The sequence below is a fragment of the Heterodontus francisci genome, chromosome 10 (assembly GCF_036365525.1).
Source record: "Heterodontus francisci isolate sHetFra1 chromosome 10, sHetFra1.hap1, whole genome shotgun sequence".
Classification (NCBI taxonomy): domain Eukaryota; kingdom Metazoa; phylum Chordata; class Chondrichthyes; order Heterodontiformes; family Heterodontidae; genus Heterodontus; species Heterodontus francisci.
Window position 1 is genome coordinate 93460414 of NC_090380.1, and position 24868 is coordinate 93485281.

At 42.1% G+C, this 24868-nt stretch overlaps 1 protein-coding gene across 7 annotated transcripts in view; it reads left to right on the top strand.

Moving 5' to 3' along the window:
* Positions 1–24868, top strand: part of urb1 (URB1 ribosome biogenesis homolog) — a 158967-nt gene that overhangs the window by 37351 nt on the left and 96748 nt on the right. For all 7 annotated transcript variants that reach the window (XR_010975862.1, XM_068041058.1, XM_068041061.1 and 4 more), the window contains 8 exons: positions 218–303; positions 2716–2841; positions 5495–5625; positions 11631–11826; positions 13823–13960; positions 15226–15399; positions 21139–21301; positions 23053–23175. Coding sequence is in view for 6 of the 7 variants with exons in the window: in XM_068041058.1 (XP_067897159.1) it covers positions 218–303; positions 2716–2841; positions 5495–5625; positions 11631–11826; positions 13823–13960; positions 15226–15399; positions 21139–21301; positions 23053–23175 (1137 nt within the window). In the remaining variant the exon portion in view is untranslated. The remainder of the gene's footprint in view (positions 1–217; positions 304–2715; positions 2842–5494; positions 5626–11630; positions 11827–13822; positions 13961–15225; positions 15400–21138; positions 21302–23052; positions 23176–24868) is intronic.

Sequence of the window (24868 nt, forward strand, 5' to 3'; positions counted from 1 at the left end):
GGGAATATGGGATTACTGTAGGGTTAGTATAAATGGGTGGTTGTTGGTGGGCACAGACTCGGTGGGCCGAAGGGCCTGTTTCAGTGCTGTATCTCTAGAAAAAAAAACAGTAATGACTGGTAGCAACCATAAAATGGAAATAAGAAAGGTTGTAAAAATAATCAGTCAGTTACTAGTTAAAAATCACATTAACCTAATTTTTGCATTTTTTTTTAAGATTTCATCACAGATATTTTCACTTCTGGACTAAAAGAAGATCGGATTTCGATCATAAATTTACTTCTGTCAGCTTTAAAAACAAAGGTTTGTCAGTCTGGATACTGGACTTCTATTTTGCTTATTTTTCAGCTCAAATCTTGGATGGACATCTGGGAATCTTGATCTTCATTTTAGCAAAGCTTTCATACATGTATTTTTTTTTTAGCAGAATGTTGTTAATGCTGCCTTGCTGGCACCTGATTAGATTAGATTAGATTAGAGATACAGCACTGAAACAGGCCCTTCGGCCCACCGAGTCTGTGCCGAACATCAACCACCCATTTATACTAATCCTACACTAATCCCATATTCCTACCAAACATCCCCACCTGTCCCTATATTTCCCTACCACCTACCTATACTAGTGACAATTTATAATGGCCAATTTACCTATCAACCTGCAAGTCTTTTGGCTTGTGGGAGGAAACCGGAGCACCCGGAGAAAACCCACGCAGGCACAGGGAGAACTTGCAAACTCCACACAGACAGTACCCAGAATCGAACCCGGGTCCCTGGAGCTGTGAGGCTGCGGTGCTAACCACTGCGCCACTGTGCCGCCCCACTGTCATTGTTAACGTAGGAAAAAGTAGCATGAAGTGCAAAAATTATATTGGTGAATTTTACTGATCAGAAGATCAATCGCACTAATGGTTTAGTCACACCCTCAAGTCACAACAAAGTGGCTTATTCATATAATATAATATTCATATTATTGTTACAATTTCTATTTCACTATCAACAAAATTTTACACCTCCAATATTATAGCTGTGGTACATTACTGACCCATAAAGTCATTGGGCTGGATTTTATGTCGGGCGGACGAGAGCTGGCCACTGACATAAAAGTCGGTGGCGAACCTGCTTCCACCTAGCCTGGCGATCCGACCCGCATTTTACAGGTCCCCAGGCTTTAATTGTTCCGAGGCGGGACTTCCATCCGCTTGAGGGAGGAAGTCCCACCTCATTGAGCTGCCGGCCAATCAGCAGGCCGGCGGCTCTTAGTCCCCGCAGCGCCATCGGGAGCGGTGGCCACTGCTGGGACTACAGCCCAGCCGAGGACATGGAGCCAGGAGTGCAGGTAAGTTTGGGTTGCCTCGCCTGGGTTAATCATTCGGGCCCCGGCGAGGCAAGGGTGGTCGTTTGGGGGGAAGGGGGGCATCTTGGGTCCTGGAGGTGGCCCGCAATCGGGCACCCTGTGCCCGTTTGTCAGGGCCCCCCGATGGGGGTGTTGAGAGGCCACCAGCTTTCACCGGGCGGCCTTTCCCGGCTCCAGGACACCCGCTTGCCATGGGTAAAATCCCCGTGGAGGTGGGCGAAGACCCCTAAGTGGCCATTAATTGGCAACTTAAAAGCCTTGATTGGCCTGGGGAGGACAGCCCATTTTTGCCCCCCACCCCCTGCCCTACGTAAAGTGGGGCGGAGGCGGGAGCGGGTCGGAAGGCCTCCCACAGCCTCCCACTCTATTTTACACCACCCCCCAGCACCATCTGGCTCGCTGGGTGGCGTAAAATTCCGGCCATTGCCTTCACCAGATGATGAGTTTAGGGAGAAAATGAGATGGAGTTTACATTTTTAATTTATAAATAAGAAAAACATTGAACAAGAAAACAGGATGAGAACTTTAATAATGCAGTGCAGTATACATTTTTATAAATTATGTATGTATTGTGTACCAGGTGTCCAAATCAAATATATTACACAAATACATTCAAAAAAATTAACATTTAAATTTATCCTCCATACTTTTAAGCCAGGATTGTACCAGTGTTGCTGAGTAACTGCACTGAGACGTTCCTGGGGCATTCACGCTTCACGTTTCCAATCCCGATGGTTCAGCTGAGATTATTGTGTATATTTTGCTCTGGTTGCTAATGTGAGTGGAAAATTTGCTGCAAGTTAAAAACAGATTTTCATCAGGTTGACTATTTTGTGCACATTTAATGGAGGAATGTAGATTAGATTAGATTAGATTACAGATACAGCACTGAAACAGGCCCTTCAGCCCACCGAGTCTGTGCCGACCATCAACCACCCATTTATACTAATCCTACACTAATCCCATATTCCTACCAAACATCCCCACCTGTCCCTATATTTCCCTACCACCTACCTATACTAGTGACAATTTATAATGGCCAATTTACCTATCAACCTGCAAGTCTTTTGGCTTGTGGGAGGAAACCGGAGCACCCGGAGAAAACCCACGCAGACACAGGGAGAACTTGCAAACTCCACACAGGCAGTACCCGGAATCGAACCCGGGTCCCTGGAGCTGTGAGGCTGCAGTGCTATCCACTGTGCTATCACTACTCCTATGTGTTGAAAATTCTGGGTGCAAACCCTGGATATTTTATTTAATCCACTTAAAAATCTTGTCACCTTTAACCTCTAGAAGTTCTTGTCTTAAAGTTTTAGCTCATGAAATAAAATTACTTTCTTATTGTTTCTGTCTTCTAGGTTGTCCAAAATAAAGCCATAAGTAAAACACAGAAGGTTCGTCTTTTCAGTGCAGGTGTTTTGAATCATATTGCTTCATTATATCACTGGAATGGAATTGTTGATGTTCATGTAAAAAATAACAAGGTGAGTCTCAAGAAAAAATATTGTAATGATCATAATCTTGGTCCGATTTCTGTGATTTAGGACCAATATGCCTCACTTGAACATGAGCTGATACTGCCATGTCTGACCCCACTCCCTTCTTAACAGTGACAACAATTAACCTGTTCCGGGCCTTTATCAGCGTCAGGCTCCACTATATCTGCGGTAATCCTAAATCCTTGTTCATCACTACTATGTTGAGGTGGGTAGGGCTATTTTGGCAAGCAACACCAGTAAGTGGAATTAATTTCTTTCACCAGTGTTGAGGCAAGTTGGCTCCAGCAGTATCGCACTATCATACAGGGAGAGTACTTTTATTTGTGGAATATTATGTTTCATTCTTTTTGTTAGCTCTTGAATAACTGTTTAGGGAAATTCAAATGTTAATGATTGCCTAATAGGATGTGTTGTGATTAAATCAATTGGTTGACATTTAGCAGCCTAATACAGGGTAAGTGTAACTGGTAGTTTTTCGTTGCATCTTGATGTACCAAATGTGGTTGTTGCGTTTGCCCACAAAAGACAAATGACTATATATTTTTTTAAAAATTGATTGTCTATGAAGCACTTTGCGACATCCTAAGGATTTGAAAAGGATGCTGTATTGTCTATCTTCTTTCCTTCTTTCCACAATATCCTCCACAAATACCCCCATCCTCAATGATGGGGGAGCCCAGCACATGAGTGCGAAAGATAAGGCTGAAGCATTTGCAACAATCTTCAGCCAGAAGTGCCGAGTGGATGATCCTCCTCCTGAAGTCCCCAGCATCACAGATGCCAGTCTTCAGCCAATTCGATTCATTCCAAGTGATATCAAGAAACGACTGAAGGTACCGGATACTGCAAAGGCTATGGGTTTTAACAACGTTCTGGCAATAGTACTGAAGACCTGTGCTACGGAACTTGCTGTGCCCCTAGTCAAGCTGTTCCAGTACAGCTACAACACTGGCATCTACCCAGCAATGTGGAAAATTGTCCAGGTATGTCCTGTACACAAAAAACAGGACAAATCCAACCCAGCCAATTATCGTCCCATCAGTCTACTTTCGATCATCAGTAAAGTGATGGAAGGTGTCTCAACAGTGCTATCAAGTGGCACTTGCTTCGCAATAACCTGCTCAGTGATGCTCTGTTTGGGTTCTGCCAGGGCCACTCAGCTCCAGACCTCATTACAGCCTTGGTTCAGACATGGACAAAAGGGCCGAACTCAAGGTGAGATGAGAGTGACTGCCCTTGACATTAAGGCAGCATTTGACCGAATATGGCATCAAGGAGCCCTCGCAAAAGTGGAGTCAGCGGGAATCAGGGAAAACACTCCGCTGGTTGGAGTCATACCTAGTGAAAAGGAAGATGGTTATGATTGTTGGAGGTTAATCATCTCAGCTGCAGAACATCACTGCAGGAGTTCCTCAGGGTAGTGTCCCAAGCCCCACCATCTTCAGCTGCTTCATCAATGACCTTCCTTCACTCATAATGTCAGAAATGGGGATGTTCGCTGATTGCACAATGTTCAGCAACATTTGCGACTCCAGATACTGAAGCAGTCCATGTAGAAATGCAGCAAGTCCTGGACAATATCCAGGCTTGGGCTGATAAGTGGCAAGTAACATTTGCGCCACACAAGTGTCAGACAATGACTCTCTCAAACAAGAGAGAATCTAACCATCTCCCCTTGGCATTCAATGGCATTATGATCACTGAATCCCCCAATATCAACATCCTGGGGGTTACCATTGACTAGAAACTGAACTGGATTAGCCGTATAAATACCGTGGCTACAAGAACAGATCAGAGGCTAGGAATCCTACGACGAATAAGTCACCAACTCACTCCCCAAAGCCTATTCACCATCTACAGGCACATGTCAGGAGTGTGATGAAATACTCTTCACTTGCCTGGATGGGTGCAGCTACAACAACACTCAAGCTCAACAGCATTTAGGACATAGCAGCCCACTTGATTGGTACCCCATCCACAAACATTCACTCCCTCCACCACTGACGCACAATGGCAGCATGGGAACGCCACCACCTGCAAATTCCCCTCGCAGCCACACACCATCCAGACTTGGAACTATATCGCTGTTGCTTCACTGTCGCTGGGTCAAAATCCTGGAACTCCCTTCCTAACAGCACTGTGGTGTACCTACCCCACACGGACTGTAGCGGTTCAATAACGCGTCTCATCACCACCTTCTCAATGGCAATTAGGGAATGGCATTAAATGCTGTCCTAGCCAAGGATACCCACATCCCGTGAATTAATTTTTAAAAAACGATGTAACTAAAGTAGGAAGAATCACGACTGTAATACTGAATGTCCGCATTGCAAAATCTAGTAAGGAATTTAGGGGAAACCTCTTTACCCAGAGAGTATTTAGAATGTGGAACTTGCTACCACATGGAGTAGTTGAGGCAAATAGCATAAATGCATTTAAGAGGAAGATAGATAAATGCATGAAAGAGAAAGGAATTGAAAGGTATCTGAATAAGCTGAAATGAAGTACAGTGTGGGGAGCCACATGAGATTAAACACTGGCATACAACAGTTGGACACAATAGCCTGTTTCTGTGCTGTTAATGCTATGTAAAGGCATTATAAAAATGAGCATTTGAATCTTTCTTAAATCCTGACAGGGTGCCCAAGATTCCATAGTAGCTGGGAGAGATTTAGTTCGAGAATTTGTACACAGTTTCTTGATCGATCTCTGCTGCTCATTGAAACATGGCATCAATTTCTATGATTCTAGTCTGGGTACAGCTCAAAGGTAAGAATCTCACAGTAATAGCAGCTTTGTGCCAAATTCATTCTGTATGTTGTAATATTTTTAAGTTGGAAAGGCTATCAGGAAAATGTTCTCTCTATACAATGTATAACTAAATCATACACATGCTTAAAATTTCAGTACACATAGTGTACAGAGGTTGATCAGTATGTTGGCTCCAGAGATCCATGACGCTGGAGTAGAGCCTTTCCTCCTAACCCCTTGCAAGCCTCTAATGCAGCATTGCCAGCACCCGCTTTGCTATTTCTCTCTTGGACACCATCACAGAGATCTGTCCAAATCTCAATTATAGAATTGCACAATAAACTAAACTAAAACTAAACCGAATGGAGGCCATTCAGTCCATCGACTCTGCACTATCTCTTTCAAAGAGCAATCCAGTAAGTCCCACTGCCTCTTCTTTCCCCAAATCCCTACAATTTTTTCTCCCTCAAGTAATTATCCAATTCCCTTTTGAAGGCTACTATTGAAACTGTATCCACCACACTGTCAGGCAGTGCATTGCAAATCCTAACCATTCATTGCATGAAAATGTTTTTTCTCATGTTGCCTTTGGTTCTTTTGCCAATCATCTTAAATCTCTCATCATAGACCCATCAGCTATTGGAAACAGTTTCTCTTTATTTAATCTATCTAAGCCATTCGTGATTTTAAACACCTCTATCAAATCTCCTCTTAGCCTTCTCTGCTCCAAGGAGAACAACCGTAGCTTCTCTAGTATATCCACATGATTGTAATCTTTCAAATCTCTTCTGTAATCTCTCCAAAGCCTTCACGTTCTTCCTGAAGTACGGTGCCTAGAATTGGGCACAGTACTTCATCTGGGGCAAAACTAGTGTTTTACATAGGTTTAATGTAACTTCCTGTTTTTTGTACTTTATGCTGCTATTTATGAAGTCCAGGATCCCATCTGCTTTATTAAATGCTTTGCTAACCTGTCTTGCCACTTTCAGAGATTTGGTCTCTCTCTTGCCACCCCCTTTCAAATTGTACCATTTGGCATGCATTGTCTCTCTTCCATTATTCCGACCAAAATATATCACCCCTCACTTTTTTGCATTGAACTTCATCTGCCATGTGTTCGCCCATGCCACCAGCCTGTCTGTGTCCTCTGCAAGTCGATTACTATCTTCCTCACAGTTTCCTATACTACCAAGTTTCATGTCATCTCAAATTTTGAAATTGTGCCCTGTACCCACAAGTCCAAGTTATCAATGTATATCAAAAATAGCAGGAGCCCTGGTATGAGCCTTGGGAAACTCCACTGTATTCCTCCTTCTAGTCCGAAAAACAATCATTCACTACAACTCTCTGTTTTCAATCCCTTAGCCGATTTTGTATCCATGCTGCTACTGCATGCTATCAATTTTGCTAATAAGCCTAATATGGTATCAAATGCCTTTTGAAAGTCCATATACACAACATTAACTGCAATGTCCTCATCCACGCTCTCTGTTACCTCATCAAAAAACTCAATCAAGTTAGCCAAACACAATTTGTCCTGAACAAATCCATGCTGGCTCTTCTTTATTTCTCCATACTTGTCCAGATTATTGTTTCTAAAAGCTTCCCCACCACTGAAGCTAAACTGACTGGCCTGTAATTGCCAGGTTTATCCTTCTCTCCTTTTTTTGAAAAAGGTGTGACATTTGCAATTCTCCAGTCCTTTGGCACTATCTTGTATTTAAGGAGAATTGGAAAATTCTGACCGGTGCTTCCACAATTTCTACCCTTACTTCCCTCAGCAACGTAGCAAGCGTCCCATCCAGACTGGCTGACTTATCTACTTTAATTACTGCCAGCTGTCCTTGTACCTCCTCTTTATTTTTACCTCATCCAGTATCCTGGCAACCTGCTAGTTTACCAAAGCTTTGGCTAAGTCTTGATAAATACTGATGCAAAGTACTCATTTCGTACCTCAGTCATGCCTTCTGCCTCCACCAAACATCTTCATTTTGGAGCTTAATTGGTCCCATAGTACCTCCAACAAACCCTTTACTGTAAATAAGCTTATAGAAAACCTTTGGATTCCATTTTATGTTATCTCAAGGAACGGAATCCCTGCTAAAGGAGAAAATAGAAAAACATTTAGAACTAAGAATAAAATAATGAACAGTCAGCATTGATTTTAAAAGGAAAAGTCTTACTTGACTGACCTTATTGAAGTCTTTGGAGGTAACGGAGAGAGTAAACGAGTGCAATTCAGCAGATTTCCAAAAGGCCTTCAACAAGGTGCCACACAAGAGGCTGCTGCATAATATAAGGATGCATGGCGTTAGGGGTAAAGTATTAGCATGGATAGAGGATTGGTTGACTAACAGGAAGCAGAGAGTGGGGATAAATGAGTGCAATTCTGGCTGGCACACTAGTGGTGTGCCTCAGGGATCGGTGTTGGGACCGCAATTATTTACAATTTATATAGATGATTTGGAGTTGGGGACCACGTGTAGGGTGTCAAAGTTTGCAGATGACACTAAGATGAGTGGCAGAGCAAAGTGTGCAGATGACTGTGAAACTTTGCAGAGGAACATAGATACATTGAGTGAGTGGGCAAAGGTCTGGCAGATGGAATTCAATGTTAATAAATGTGAAGTCATTCATTTCGGTAGGAGTAACGGTAAAAAGGATTATTACTTGAATGGTAAAAAGTTGCAGCATGCTGCTATGCAGAGGGACCTGGGTGTCCTTGTGCATGAATCGCAGAAGATTGGTCTGCAGGTGCAGCAAGTAATTAGGAAGGCAAATGGAATTTTGTCCTTCATTGCTAAAGGGATTGAGTTTAAAAGCAGAGAGGTTATGTTGCAGCTGTATAAGGTACTGGTGAGGCCGCACCTGGAGTACTGTGTGCAGTTTTGGTCTCCTTACTTGAGAAAGAATGTACTGGCACTGGAGGGGGTGCAGAGGAGGTTCACTCGGTTGATTCCGGAGTTGAGGGGGTTGGCTTATGAGGAGAGACTGAGTAGATTGGGATTATATTCATTGGAATTCAGAAGAATGAGGGGGGGATCTTATAGAAACATATAAAATTATGAAGGGAATAGATAAGATACAAGTAGAGAGGATGTTTCCACTGGCAGGTGAAGCTAGGACAAGAGGGCATAGCCTCAAGATTAGAGGGAGCAGATTTAGGACTGAATTGAGAAGGAACTTCTTCACCCAGAGGGTTGTTGATCTATGGAATTCCTTGCCCAGTGAAGTAGTTGACGCTACTTCAGTAAACGTTTTTAAAGCTAAAGTAGACATCTTTTTGAACAATAAAGGAATTAAGGGATACGGTGAGAGAGCGGGTAAGTGGATCTGAGTCCACGAAAAGATCAGCCATGATCTTATCGAATGGCGGAGCAGGCTCGAGGGGCCGGACGGCCTACTCCTGCTCCTAGTTCTTATGTTCGTATATAATTTATCTAGATTTCCCAAAGGCCGTTGATAAAGGTAAGAGCAGAGTCAGGCTACAAGTAACAGAATGGATAGCTAGATGGCTACACGACAGAAAACAGAGAGTAGAGGTAAAGGTTAACTGTTCAGAGTGGCAGAAGGTGGAAAGTGGGGTCCAGGATGTTCACAATTTATATTATTGATTTAGACTTTGGAATTAAAAGTACAATTTATAAATTTGTGGACAACTCCAAATTGTCTGGTATAGTCAATACTGAGGAGGACTGGAGCAAATTACAAGAAGACATTCAGAAACTTGCAGAATGGGCATTTAATTGGTGAATGAATTTCAACCCAGATAAGTGTGAGATATTACATTTTGATTTAGAAAAATAAGGAGGTCACATATTACTTGGAAAATAAAAATCTAAATGGGTTACAGGAACAAAGAAGAAAGAGAGTACAAATCACTAAAAGTAGTGATGCAGGTTAATAAGGCTATAAAAAAGCAAACCAAGCACTGGGTTGATTTCTCGATTGATAGAATTGAAAAGTACACACGTTATACAGAACTTGTATCAAACCTTGGTTAGACCACACTTGGATAACTGTGTACAGTTCTAGTTACCATATTATAAAAAAGATATGGAGGCACTGGAGAGGATGCAAAAAAGATTTACAAGGATGATACCAGAAATGTGAGGTTATCAAGAGAGGATGAACGGGCCGGGTTTCTTTTCAAAAGGGAAGGCAGAGGGGTGGCATTATACAGGTCTTTAAAGTTATGAAAGGTTTTGGTAGAATAGACACAGCGGGAGTGCTTCCACTTGTGGGGAAGAACAAAAGGTAGAGGCCATCAATATAAGATAGTCTCCAAGAAATCAAATGGGGAATTCAGAAGAAATCCCTTTACCCGGAGAGTGGTAAGAATATGGAACTCCCTGTCATAGGGAGTGGTTGAGGTGAAGAGTATAGATACATTTCAGGGATAGCTAGATGAGCATATGAGGGAGAATGGAATAGAGATTTCTGTTGATAGTTAGATGAGGAAGGATGTGAGGAGGCCTCGACTGGAGCACAAATGCTGGCATGGGGTGGTTGGGCCGAATGGCTTGTTTCTGTGCTGTATTTTCTATGTAATTTTGTGTCGCTATCACATCCTGTCCCTCGGGTGGACAATGCATAACAATATAAAGAATCTAAAGCAAACTAACATAGTTGTTAGATAGTACTCCTGTTGTGGATTCAGCATTGATTCTTTGAATACCGTACCTGTTCAAGAAACTTACTGGCAGAAGACAGAAATTGAAAACTATTGGCCAGTTCATGTTTTTCCAGGGATCAAAGTAGATCTGTACCATTGTTAGAAATAGTAACAGAAAGTGCTGGAAATATTCAGGTCAGGCAGCATGTTTGGTAAGAGAGAAGAGTTAACGTGTCAGGTCTGTGACCTTTCATCAGAACTGGCAAAGGTTAGAAAGGAATTAGATTTTAAGCAAGTGAAGGGGGCAGTGAGGGGAGGTGGTTGGTGGAGAAGAGAACAAAAGGGAAGGTGTGTGATAGGGCAGAGGGCAGGAGAAATTAAATAACAAAGATGTTAGGGAAAAAAGGCAAAGAGAATGTTACTGGTATTGGTGAACGACAAGGCATTAATCCAGAGAGAGTGTTCATGGCAGATTAATAAGCAGCTCTGTCCAAAAGTACCACATGAGAAACAGGCACATGGTAATAAAATAATAGAAAAATATAAAAAGAAGGCCAGTCATGCTTTGAAATTGTTCAACTCAATTTTGAGCCCACGAGGCTATAGAGTGCCTAATTGAAAGATGAGGTGCTGTTCCTCGAGCTTGCATTGATGTTCACTGGAACACTGTAGAAGGCCAAAGACAGTGCTCCAGTGAACATCAATGCAAGCTCGAGGAACAGCACCTCCTCTTTCAATTAGGCACTCTATAGCTTTTTTGTTATAAATAGTAGTCAGTTTGGGCTGTCACCTCCTTCACAAGGAGTTACGACAAATTGCCATACTGGAAGACCTGGTAGCATTTCATACGGTAGAACAAACTGGGCTAGGATCCTGCTTTTTGGTATCACGCACTGCAAATCAGCTTGGTTGTGCCTCGTGACCTCACTCCCATGGGACTTGCATCAACTGCTCTTTGCGGCTGCTGTTTGAGAGACTTTGCTTTAAACCTCCAGAAACTACCATTTATAATCTGTGAGGTGCATGGCCAATAAGAGTAAGCTTCCTACCAGGAGTATTCCGTATTCCATTAACAAATCACAATAGCATTCCATTCAATAGCAGCTTTCTGTGGTGCCACTTGGGTTCAGGGAGCGTAAGCTACTAGTGCGGGGTACTTCCGCATGGCATCTCCTTGGTTTTCACCAAATGCTTATCCATGAGTTGCTACACCTCTTTGTTGATCTTTACTTGGCTTCTCAGATTTTAGGGGGTATATGTTATGAAGCAGATGGCCATTAACATTAACTGCTCGTGTTTTGTTCCAATTTATATATCGTCCTTGAACTTATTGTGGTTCATTAGTGCATCATATGCAGATCTTAAAAGATTCATTTTTTTAAAAATTGTGGACTGTTTGCATATGCAGGGGAGGAAATCTGGTACTACTGAGATTCCTGCTGGGCTTAAAAACAGCTACAGAAGATGCGCTGGTGGCTGACCTGATGGTGAACATCCTCAAAGTGTGTCCTGATTTATTAAGCAGATTCTTCAAGGAAACACAGTATTCCTTTGTCCCTAGACTTAAGACAGTCTGGCTGGACAATATCAAACTACTCCGAAAGGTAGGGAACAACTAACTTGCACAAAGCTTTCAGACTTAGGTCTGGTTACAATGTATTGGTTGACAAAATGACTAATCTCTGAGTCACCTTTAAATGAATTCTGGAACACAAGCGGAATGTTAGTTCTGTAACCATGTGGTGAAGAATAAGTGAAAATTTAAGTGCAAATTCCAGTTTAATTGATGTAGAAAATATCAATGCGAAGAGAGCACATTTAAAACTAGTGTTTTGTCAATTAATCAATGCTTTAAATTTATATTAATTCATTATAATAGAATCAGTGAGCCTGGGACTATGGGTTTAATACAGTAACAACATAACTGAATGAAAAATCAGAAAATACTGGGTACTTAGCAGGTCAGGCAGCATCTGTAAAGAAAGGAGGAATGTTTTGGTTTGATCCTAGTAAGATAAAATGCTATGCCCGTGGAAGAGCACTTTATGGAGTGATGAATGGCCTGGATTTTGCTGTGGTAATAACAATGAAACTGCCATCATTACATCCCTGAAACTGATAGCAGTTCCTAGAGTCAGCATGTGCACAGATTCATGTGGAAATCCAGAAGTTGCTGTTAGTGATTCTATGCTTTTCCAGAGGGTGAGCTTTGGAGGCACAACCAGACTGTGATCAATGGGAAATCTATGAATTGACAACTTGCACTCTTAATTCCACAGATAGTCTCATGTAAAAACCCTTGAAAAAGTTGCACCTTGTTGAATGAGATGTAACTGGGTTTTTAACAGCATAGTAACTTCATAATTACCGCTAAACACCCTCAGTGACCCTGAAAATCGAATTTTATCTTTGTGAAATGTCAAACTTCTCCGTAATAAATTCCACATATTTTCAATTTTTTTCTTTTTTTTTGATGTTTGTTTACCTTTATTTTAGCTTCTATGTTAATGCAATCATAATCATTTAAATTTTCAGATAGCAAAATAAATTATAAGTGAAGGCTATTAAGTGCTTTTAACTTCTTGATTTGTTCTGCGACTGCTTCAATTTGATTGACTGCTTGCTGACATCACTGCTGCTGCACACCAAGACATCTCCTTGACTTGCACCAGATTTAACCTGACATTGGGAAGGGGGAAAACCATGCTATGGAGATTGATAGATATTTGTGGACTGTTTTCTTCGAGGTCAGCGGCGAGCACCCGGCCCTTACCACTGATAGCAAAATTGGGGCCGGTACTTAGAGTACTTAGTCTTTGACAAAGATACAATGGGGAGGGGGAAAAAACAACATTTAGAAAATGCTTTCAGAGTAGGTACCCCCTTGCCCACTGGTGAGCAAGATGTTGCTCGCAAGCACAATTTTGTGGTATGTTTGTATATGTGGAGTGTTTTCTATCATGGCCCATCAAAGTCAAATATAGTCCATCAGTGCATAGATATAGCCTCAGTCTGGGACCAAACTGGACCACTGGGAATCTGGGATGAAGGGAACTCTGTGCAGAGCAGATACTCTCTGCCTTAAAACTCTTCAGAGTTAAAACCAATGTATCTTCTAATTTTTTTTTGTAATGCGATTAAGTGCGCGGGCCATTTAAAAAATTTTTTGTGAGCTACACATGCAGAGTAACTTAAAGGGACCAACTTGTGCTTGGAAACTTTGTGTTGCTGGGCAGCTTAGAGGAAACATTGGTTAAAACTGCAGACCTTTTAGTCTGTAAACTCCAAACTAACATATTCACAACACCCTGAAATTGAGCTTCAATTTTCTTCACAATCAGTTTTAGCAGCAACTGAGGGAAATATTTTGTTGATAAGCAACTTGTGCTATTTAATAGCAAGTCCCTTTTACGTTTAATATATAAATGGTACTATTTGTTTAAAACTAAACTGGTAATCATGAGAATCAATTAGGCAGTGCATAGAGTAACTATTTAAACTTTTATTAAATACACCCTAATAATAAACTGTTCGTCCAAGTGAAGATTGGATCATAGGTACTCTTCACATTTTCTTTTGTACATTCAACTTCTATTCTAGATTTACGAAGCCCAGCCAGAGATATCTAAGGCCTTCAGGACAAAGGAGTTCATCCCAATCTCCCGCCTCCTCTCTATGGTGATGGTCACAACAGTACCTCCAGTGGCTACCAAAGCCATGTTTACTCAGGGAATCAATGTAAGGAAAAAAACTTTTTAATGTTTATTTGTTAAAATAAAAATTCTTTAGAACATTAAAAAAAATTGTTAGAAAAATGGCAAATTAATACAAACTCTACAACCGGTTTTACTGCTGACCTGAGCTAATTAGATTCCTTTATTACATAGTGAGAGCCAGGTAGATGTAAAATAGGATCACAATAAAGCACAGGACTGGAGTGCATCTGGCCAATCTCAAAAAGAAATGGCTCATCAATCGTTCATTCTCTCATAAAACCATAGGAAGGTACAATATATCAGGCCAAACTGGAAAACCTGACCAGGTTATAACCAGATTTGCATCCCGGGGACTGGATATGCACTGCAGATATGTGAGGAGTAGGTTGTAATCAGATGCTTGTATCAGCATTTCAAATACTTGTGTAAGCTTGATTAAAGTTCTCTATGGCTGCTGTAGAATTTGTTACTCAGTGTTAGAATATTTAGTAACTTGCACTACTTTTCAGACTGTACTTTTAATAAGACAAGGGAAAGGGGCAAGACAAAGAGGATCCATAATGTCCTGCATAGTAAGTTCCCTATCTCAACTGTATCATCATGTACAAGTGCCAAATGAGAGTGGTGGCATAATGAATTGTTTGTTGAGCCCAGCTTCTTTGGATTATCCTGTGTCTGGAAATATCTGTTCCCTATCACATTGTTACCTATGGCTGGCCCTGAACAACGCCCTGTTCTCTTCAAGAGCAAAACCTTGGAACTTTTAAAGCACTATAAATAAGGCAGAGTCCATAATAGGTCGTTGGGTCTTTTTCCTGACCTTTGCACCTGAAGAAAAGGCATTTTCTGTGGCAAAGGTAAGGAAAATTCTTCCCATTATCTTATATTTTTTGGCCTTATTGAGAACATTAACAGGGCTGAATATCCACTCATTGACAATTAGGGCTACTGACCTCCATACCACTAAAGTTCCTATCTAGAAAATAAAGTAAGATTTATATAATTCTGAAGGTACTTTATTTTAAGCCTCCAGTTTTTTGCTAAACAGTGAGACACGAAATAGTTATTTCTATCAGGAATATTTCTAATTAAGAGTCTTGTGCAAAATATTAACCTGTCTTCTCTTTCTGATTCTGATGGGCTCACTGTGTGTCTCTGACATTTTCTGTTTTTATTTCCAATATTGCTTTTTATAAATGCTACCAAAGTGGAAACTATTTTCTTATTGGCATCTGAACGTCATGCAAACTCAAGCAAATTTAATAAATTGGCTTTCTTCGTTTTCAGTTTACAAATAAAGTAGTCCAACATACTACCTTCTCCCTGCTTGCATATGTTTTGAAGAGGGTTCTGAAGAACATTGTGCATTGTCTGAATGAAGAAGTGTGGCAAAACTCTGAGATTTACACTCCTGCTACAATGGAGGACTTTGTACAGCAGTACAGAGAGACACTCAGCAAGGTACCTAGCACTGCAGGCACACCAGGAAACATGCACAGGTCGAACTGCCTTTGGTTGATTGGATTTTGGCTACACTTATGTTGCACTTGTTGTAGAAAACGCTCCAATGTACTTTACAGAGGTGAATGGAAAAAATAAAACAAAAGGAAGAAAGAAGCAGGTATTGAACTGTGGTGCTAGAGTTAGGTGGGGCAATCAAACCCTAGATCAAAAATGATGAGTTTCAAGAAGGTGGTGAGGTAGAGCATTCCAGAGGATGGGGCTGAGGTGGCTGAAGCCTCTACCACCTTTGGCGGGATGGAGGAGGAGAAACTCCACTGAAGGATTTGAAAGGAGAAATGTGGCTGGAAGAAGTTATAGGCATAGGGAGCCAGGGAGTGATTTGAAGATGTAGATTTAAATGCAATGCAATGTGGGTTTATGGAGGCAATAAAAGTTTGGAATAATGAGCAAGTGAGATTTAGTACAGGATAGGGCATAAGCAGCAGAGGTTTGAACAAGCTGAAATAAAACAAGAAATGCTGGAAATATTCAACAGGTCTGGCAGCATCTGTGGAGAGAGAAGCAGAGTTAACGTTTCAGGTCAGTGACCCTTCTTCAGAACTGGCAAATATTAGAAATGTGAAAGGTTATAAGCAAGTAAAGCGGGGGTGGGGCAAGAGATAACAAAGGAGGTGTAGATAGGACAAGGTCACAGAATAAGTTAATGGTGTGTTGAAAGACAAAGCATCAGTACAGATAGGGTGTTAACGGACTGAAAATTGAACAGCCGCAAGTACAAACATGAAAAAAAAGTGGGTAAGCAAACTGAACAAACTAAAATGAAATAAAATAAACACAAAAAAAAAAATTTTAAAAGAAAAAAATAACTAAAAATAAAAGTAAAATGGTGGGGCCCGTCATGCTCTGAAATTATTGAACTCAATGATCAGTCCGGCAGGCTGTAGTGTACCTAATTGGTAAATGAGATGCTGTTCCTCGAGCTTGCGTTGATGTTCACTGGAACACTGCAGCAATCCCAGGACCGAGATGTGAGCATGAGAGCGGGGGGTGGGGTAGTGTTGAAAAGGCAAGCAACCGGAAGCTCGGGATCATGTTTTCGGACTGAGCAAAGGTGTTCCACAAAGCGATCACTCAGTCTGTGTTGGTCTCCCCAATGTAGGGGAGACCACATTGTGAGCAGCGAATACAGTATACTACATTGAAAGAACTACAAGTAAATTGCTGCTTCACCTGAAAGGAGTGTTTGGGACCTGGGCTAGTGAGGAGAGAGGAGGTAAATAGGCAGGTATTACACCTCCTGTGATTGCAGGGGAAGGTGCCGTAGGAAGGGGACGAGGTGGTAGGGTAATGGAGGAGTGGACCAGGGTTTCAGGGAGGGAACGATCCCTTCGGAATGCTGACGGGAAGGGAGGGGAATATGCGTTTGGTAGTGGCATGACACTGGAGGTGGTGGAAATGGCAGAGGATGATCCTTTGGATATGGAGGCTGATGGGGTGGAAAGTGAGGACAAGTGGAACCCTGTTGTGGTTCTGGGAGGGAGGGGAAGGCATGAGGGTAGAGGTGCGGGAAATGGGCCGGACACGGTTGAGGGCCCTGTCAAGCACAGTAGGGGGAATCCTTGGTTGAGGGAAAAGGAAGACATATCAGAAGCGCCGTCATGGAAGGTAGCATTATCAGAGCAGATGCGTCGGCGACGGGGAAACTGGGAGAATGGAATGGAGTCCTTACAGGAGGCAGGGTGTGAAGAAGTGTAGTCGAGGTAGCTGTGGGAGTCGGTGGGCATAAAATGGATATTAGTAGACAGCCTATTCCCAGAGATGGAGACAGAGAAGTCGATGAAGGGAAGGGAAGTGTCGGAGATGGACCATGTAAAGGTGAGAGAAGGGTGTAAATTAGAAGCAAAGTTGATAAAGTTTTCCAGTTCGGGGTGGAAACAGGAATCGGCACCGATACAGCCTTCAATGTACTGGAAAAAGAGTTGGAGGAGGGGGCCTGAGTAGGACTGGAACAAGGAAAGTTCGACATTTCCCACAAAAAGACAGGCATAACTAGGACCCATGCGGGTACCCATAACAACACCTTTTACTCGAAGGAAGTGAGTGGAGTTGAAGGAGAAGTTGTTCAATGTGAGAACAAGTTCAACCAGGCGGAGGAGGGTGGTGGTGGATGGGGACTGGTTGGGCCTCTGTTCAAGAAAGAAGTGGAGAGCCCTCAAACTGTCCTGGTGGGGGATGGAGGTGTAGAGAGATTGGACGTCCATAGTGAAGAGGAGGCGGTTGGGGGTAGGAAACTGGAAATTGTCAAAATGATGTAGGGTGTTAGAAGAGTCACGGATGTAGGTGGGAAGAGACTGGACCAGCGGAGAAAAGATAGAGTCAAGATAGGAAGAAATGTGTTCAGTGGGGCAGGAGCAGGCTGACGCAATGGGTCTGCCGGGACAGTCCTGTTTGTGGATTTTGGGAAGGAGGTAGAAGTGAGCTGTCCGGGATTGCAGGACTATGAGGTTGGAAGCTGTAGAGGGAAGATCTCCAGAAGAGATGAGGTCAGTGACAGTTCTGTGGACAGTAGCTTGATGTTCGATGGTGGGGTCATGGTCCAGAGGGAGGTAGGAAGAAATGTCTGAGAGTTGGCGTTGAGCCTCTGCAAGGTAGAGGTCGGTACGCCATACAGCAACAGCAACGCCCTTGTCTGCAGGTTTGATGACCATGTCGGGGTTAGACCTAGGAGAACAGAGCCCCTCAAGTTCAGAGGGGGCAGGTTAGAGTGAGTGAGGGGGGCAGAGAAATTGAGATGACCGATGTCTCGCCGACAGTTTTCAATGAAAAGATCAAGTGCGGGTAAGAGGCCGGGGGAGGGGTCCAGGTAGAGGGAGAATGCTGGAGGCGGATGAATGGGTCTACTGATCGGAGGCAGGGACTCCTGGTCAAAGAAGTGAGCCCGGAGGTGGAGGTGACTGAAGAAGAGCTCATCGTCATGCCGTGCGTGAAATTCATTGAGGTGGGGGCGTAAGGGGATAAAACTTAGACCTTCGCTGAGTACAGAACATTCAGCGTCAGAAAGGGGGAGGTCAGAGGGTATAGTGAATACACGGCAAGGGGTCAGATCAGAAGGGGTTGGGTCAGAGGGAAGTGAAGGGGAAGAAGGATCTGGAGGGGCAATAGTCCCCATCAGCTGCTGGAGCTTGCGTTCCTTGACACCTGAAAGGAAGAGAAAAAGTTTTTTGTTAATGCGTCGGATGAGACGAAGGATGAAATGAAACTTCGGAGTAAAACAGCTTTGAGATAAGGTGAGGTGGTGCTGCTGGAGAGAGAGGTTCAGTGCGTGCGTGTGGCGGCGCATAGCACTGAGTGTGGATTTCAGGATGCGGCGAGAATAGCAGTCTGAGGAATGTTGTATTTCTCGGAGATACCTGTAATTCTGGGTGGATTCAAAACGTGATTGGTGAAACTGCAGTCGGAATCCACGTGGAATAAGTCGGAGCCAGAGACAATCACTGAGGAAGGAGATATGGCTGTGCAAACGAGTTTTGGTAGACACTTTATCAAACACCAGGAGGGAAATAGAAAGTAATGAAGGTGAACAAGGTAAAAGAGACAAATGAAAATCCCATCAGAGAGATGACCTTCATGTTTGTACTTGCGGCTGTTCAATTTTCAGTCCGTTAACACCCTATCTGTACTAATGCTTTGTCTTTCAACACACCATTGTTTGCCTTTGCTCCATGACCTTCTGGTCAGCTATTCTGTGACCTTGTCCTATCTGCACCTTCTGCTTTGTTATCTCTTGCCCACCCCCGCTTTACTTGCTTATAACCTTTCACATTTCTAATATTTGCCAGTTCTGAAGAAGGGTCACTGACCTGAAACTTTAACTCTGCTTCTCTCTCCACAGATGCTGCCAGACCTGCTGAGTATTTCCAGCATTTCTTGTTTTTATTTCAGATTTCCAGCATCTGCAGTATTTTGTTTTTATATGAACAAGCTGAGATTTATGGAGGATGGGGGATGGTAGGCCACCAAGGAGGACATCAGAGAAATCAAGTCCAGAGGTGACAAAAACGTGAATGAAACAGCATTAAAGGAAAAGCTGTCACACACCCTAGTAAATGCAATGATGGAAAATTGAGTTAACTAGTAGATCTCAATTTCAATCTCCGTCAACTGAAAATTCCCATTTAGATGTCTTTAGATGCAAGTTTCATTCAGTTATCTGGTGATGGACAGAGACCTTTTGACAACTTTTATCTTAAATAAAAGGTTAGTGTTACGCTCACGTGAATTGCAGCGATTGAAAATACAAAAGAAGCTAATGAGGCTGCCTTCTGGAGAGTCAGTAAAGGACTGGTATTGGCACCCACCAGTTTGGCTAATCCTTGTCTTGACTACAGGAGGGTGTAAATAAGTTGCATTATGTTTGGCGAGGGGAATGAAAATTACTGAGCAGTAGAATGTGAGCACTTAAAGTGCAAATGGGCTGTGGCTAAATTAACCTAACATTCACTTTTGTAATTGTTACCAAAATTTTACATTCACACCAGCTTCCAATATTACAGTTTACCTCTAGAAATGCTAGTCAAATCATTCTAATGTTGCGGCGAAGTTGTAGGGGGTGTAAGTGGTTCCCACTGATCAACTCCCAAATGACCGCAACAAGTATTTTTGTTGTTAGGGTTTTAACTCCTTTGTGTTTTATTTGTCAAATTAACAGACAGCAACAGGTTTTCTTGTAGGGTTAAAAGGGTTAATTATTTCTTGAGCAATGTTCATTCCTGAAATGGTTACAACCGCACCCAGACACACATTCGCTCGTGCGTGTGCACGCACACAAGAGATAGAAAGGAAAAGGGGTAAGTGGTTTGAAGCGAGATAGGTTTTCGGGGTTCATGGTAAACTTGTTGAATCTTCACAGAGGTCACTTTTTCTCTTTTGAAGTTACAGGCCTGGGTTTTGTGGATTTCCTGGTAGCTGAGTCTCCACTCTAGAGATGGGGGAATTGCTTCCAGTTCTCTGCTGCAAAAGTTGAAGTGTAGAATTCACAGCAGGGCACCTCCTTTGGCTTTTGCTGGATTTCTCCCAGCTCTCAGCTGGACAGGCTTTTGTGATGTTTGTCCTGGTTCTCTTTCCAAAGAGTTACTTTTAAGGTTAAAATGGTCTCACATTTTTTCTGTGTTGGGAGACATAGATCTCCCTCCCTGTGGTGACCCACAATGGCCCTGGATGTGGCTACTTCACACCTTCTTTGTTTCAGAAGAGCCTACTCAATTCAAAAGTGTTTCTTGATGGGTTCAGGATTGGTGTAATTGATATCTCCTAGCTTAGAATATATCCTTTTGTTCTTACCAGACAGTAGAACAGTTTGAATATACAGGGTCAGGTCTTTTGATCTTCGGCAGCCATTTTGTTCAGCACATTATCTAATTTTAAAAGGAAAAGTTGATTTTTAGAACTTTTCCGTTTGGGTTCTTGCATTTTCAATTGCTGTACTTCACATGAGCGTAACACTAACCTTTTATTTAAGATAAAAGTTGTCAATATTAGGACATATTCAGTAGTTATTGCTATCAGTAAAATGAGTTATTTAATTTGCAAAATATCAGATCGCTATAAAATTTAGATTGGCAAAATATATTTTTATAATCTTTATGCCTGCAGACTTGTGTATAGAAATACAATAGCTGTTTCTGGAATGCTTATACTATTCTGTGACATGAGTGTGGTCTCTCTTTTTTAACATAGCATTTGCCAGACATGAATAGCATTGTAGCTACATGGCAATCTCTTTTAAGGAATGAAGGAAAAGAAGAAGATGGAAAAGGAGAACAGGGAGATGAGAAAGACACAAAAAGCACCAGTGCGGCAGAGGAAGCAATTGAGAATTCAGATATTACAGAGCATCATGGTACGATTTTCTTCTCTGGGTGGAAAGGGAGGGCAAGTTACTTGTGTGATTTAAATCGAAAAAAGTCAGTAGGCCAGAATTTGCTTACCAAATAATGGCATGTGAATGATGCACATCGTTATTAATGTGCAAATAGGCCAGAGACTTGTAGCGAGAAAGAGATATCCCAAAATTGCAAGTCTCCCAAAATTGCGAGTCGCCCACAGTTGCAGGATAATTTGTGCCGCTCTACTCTTTTTGCAAAAACGGTGTCTTGCCCTTAACCTCCCCATGGTTTTCATGAATTTGCTTCAGTCACATTAATTGACCATTAAATTCATTAGATGAAGTTAAGTGTAGCAATTGATGGTGTAAGTATCGTTTTAACGATGTGACAATTGTTATTGTTAGTGAATCAAATTCTCTTGCCAAGAACGTGAATAATTAAACGTATGGAGTCTCATTCCTTCAGGTAGTGAATTGTTGGAGATTTTAAAAATGTCACATTTTGAAATTAAAAACAATCTTACTTTTCCTCTCAATCTCTCTCAATCCAATCTTTCTCTTTATTTCTCTTTCTTAATCTGATTTGATATTGTCATGAGTTCACCAACCCAAGTTTGCCCTCTGTTTATCTCAGTCCTTAAATCTCTTTGATTAAGGAGATATACTCTTGGTCCCACCATTCATCTAATGCCCTCACTGCCTCATTGTCCACCTGTACTTCCCACAACTTTGTGGGCAAAAGTGTTTTCAGCTGAAGAGTGCAGGAGAAAGTCCAACTAACTGGACACTCCGTGAGCTGCCCTGCTCCAGCAAATTTGGACCATTGTGCAGTAATTATGTTAAAAGCAAAAGTGGAGTCTTGACACTTCTGGTGGAAAATATTGACTGCAAGTCTGAAGACTGTTACTCGTGTAACCCTCAGTAAAATGCTTCCTCGACATTGTTCATTTCTAGCTGGGCTGGTATATTGAATGTTGTCATCCTCACAGCTCCCACTGCCTGAATCACTTTCACTATGGGTGCACTACCAATACAGAGACAAAGAACAAGGCCCACCTGCACTGCTTCAAGCTATTTCGGCTGGGAAATTAATGTGCCCTTGTCAGTCTTGCTCTCATTTTACAAACAATTCAAAAAACCATCATTGGACATTGAAAAGTTATAGTGAACGATCAGCGAAGCATGGTTCAATGTCTTATGCAAAGGTGGAAAGCGGGGGAAAATGTAAAGAAAAGGTAGCAAGCTTAACATAGCATTGAAAGGATTTTCCTTGGTATTTGCATATTATAAGATTTCTTTAAGTTATTTCTATGAATAATTAAACTAAACCCAACTGCGAATTGTGCTCATTCCTCGACTTTACAAGTATGGCTAAATGGATTATATTCTGGTACTTAGATGTTCGACTTGTACATGTGATGGCATAGCGGATTACTCAGTTTTATACACTATCGCACCTCATTGGTTTTATCGTCAAAATCATGATTTCTGCTTTTGAATTGTTCCACTAACATTCTCATGCATTAAGCTATTAGGATTGTCGCTAGCATTCAACACAACAGCAGCAGTCAGCTAGTTGAGAGCAGCATAATTTTTACATCTCGAGCTTTATTTTTATGATTTTAAATCCTTGAGCTTTTTTTTAATAGATCCTTTAATTATAATTTTAAACACTTTTGGATTTATTAAATACTCAATCTGTGTATTTAATTTAAAGGGCTATATCCTAGTGAAGCTAGATTCATGTTTCTTGTCTTCTCCTTTAGGTGGAGATGATGCTGAGACCACTGTTGTGAAGGCGATTGTGCTGCAGGTTATGTGTCTTTACCAGAAAGTCGTCCCTCATATGGTTTCACAGTGTGCATTTGATTTCAGTAAATTGCTTAAAGGTATGTAATTCTATATTAGTTGCTGGAGGTGTGTTGCTTACAAACAACTGCTCATTTGAAAAGTGGATTTGGGTGTTGCAAATCAGATACATTGGCCGGAATTTTACCCTCGTCAGACGGGAGCCGTCCAGCAACCGAAAAGTTGGTGGCAATCCCACTTCCACCTGGCCTGGGGATCCAGTCCGGATTTTACGGTCCCCAAGTCCTTAATTGGTCTGAGGTGGGACTTGCACCTCATTGAGGCAGGAAGTCCCACCGAATGGAACTGCTGGCCAATCAGGCATCAATTTTTGCAAAAAGAGTAGAGCGGCACAAATTATCCTGCCGCCAGGATAAAATTTCCCTCATTAACGCAATGTAGGCTGCATGTTTATCATTTGTGGACCGTTTTCTTCTGGTTATATGAAGATAGGTGCTGATGATTGTTTTATGTGAAAATGTAGTACCTTTTTTTTATGGGATGTGGGCATCACCAGTAAGGCCAGCATTTATTGCCCATTCCTAATTGTTCCCAGGAAGGTATGGTGAGCTGTCAATTGAAAACTGTAGTCCGTATGGTGAAGGTACTTCCTCAATGCTGTTGGGTAAGGAGTTCCAGGACTTGGCCCAGTGACGGTGAAGGAACAGTAGTATAGTTCCAAGTCAGATTGGTGTGTGACTTACTTAAAGGGGAACGTGGAGATGGTGGTGTTGCCATATGCCTGCTGCCCTTATCTTTCCAGGTGGGGGTGGTTGTGAGTTTGGGAGGTGTTGTTGAAGATGCCTTGGCAGGTTGCTGCGAATCATCTTGTAGATGGTACATTCTGCAGCCACGGGGCTGAATTTTATTGGCGTCTGTTGAACAAAATGGCAGTCCTGCCCGTGATGTCAGTGGCCGCAGCACCGCGATTATGCAGCTGTCGTGTCGGGGCAGAAATGCCACCAGGGCACTTCAACGCCTCTGACAGAATCAGGTGTTATGACCAAGGTGAGAGTAATGCAGTGTTAATACAGTCCCACTATTCCACAGATCATAGTATATTCATAAAGTTTCCCACCTACTGGAAAGTAGCCAAATTAAACACACTCTTTGTTTGCCCCCCAGAATAGAGCACACTAAATCAGGTTTCTTTAAACAACAGCAAAATTAACAATTTATCAAGAAACTAAGTCTTAAACAATAATAAGATAATTCTATAAGTGAAAAGATTCTTTTAAAACTTCTTATTCTTCCTAACCCTCACGCACGTACACGTATATTCAAAAAAAAAAATGGTTAACTGGGGGAAAAGGCCTTTTTCGGTTTATAAATGTTTCTTAGAAATAATTTTTAAAAATGGGACAGGTGAGGTGTCATAGAGTTGAATAGTCGGATGCCACTTGACGTCTCTCCAGGCGACGTTGTTGAACAGTCTGTGACGGGTAGGCGTTCAAGGCAATTTATCTGCAGCAGGCGTCACACAGATCTTTCAGCAAAAGGGTGTAGCAACAAGTCTACTTGGGTTTTGAAGTAGCAGTCTAGCAATAGAAGTTTTCTTGAGATTTCAGGATCTCCAAAAGGCAACAGGAATCACTCTTGAGGCAGAGATTTTCCAGAGACTGGAGGCAGTAGGAATTTATTACCTTTCAAATTGCAGGGGCTTTCTCTCTGCAAAGCAGTTTTCCTCCACAGAGTAGCAACTCCTCTTCCTGGCTCCTTTCTCTCTCCAGGGAT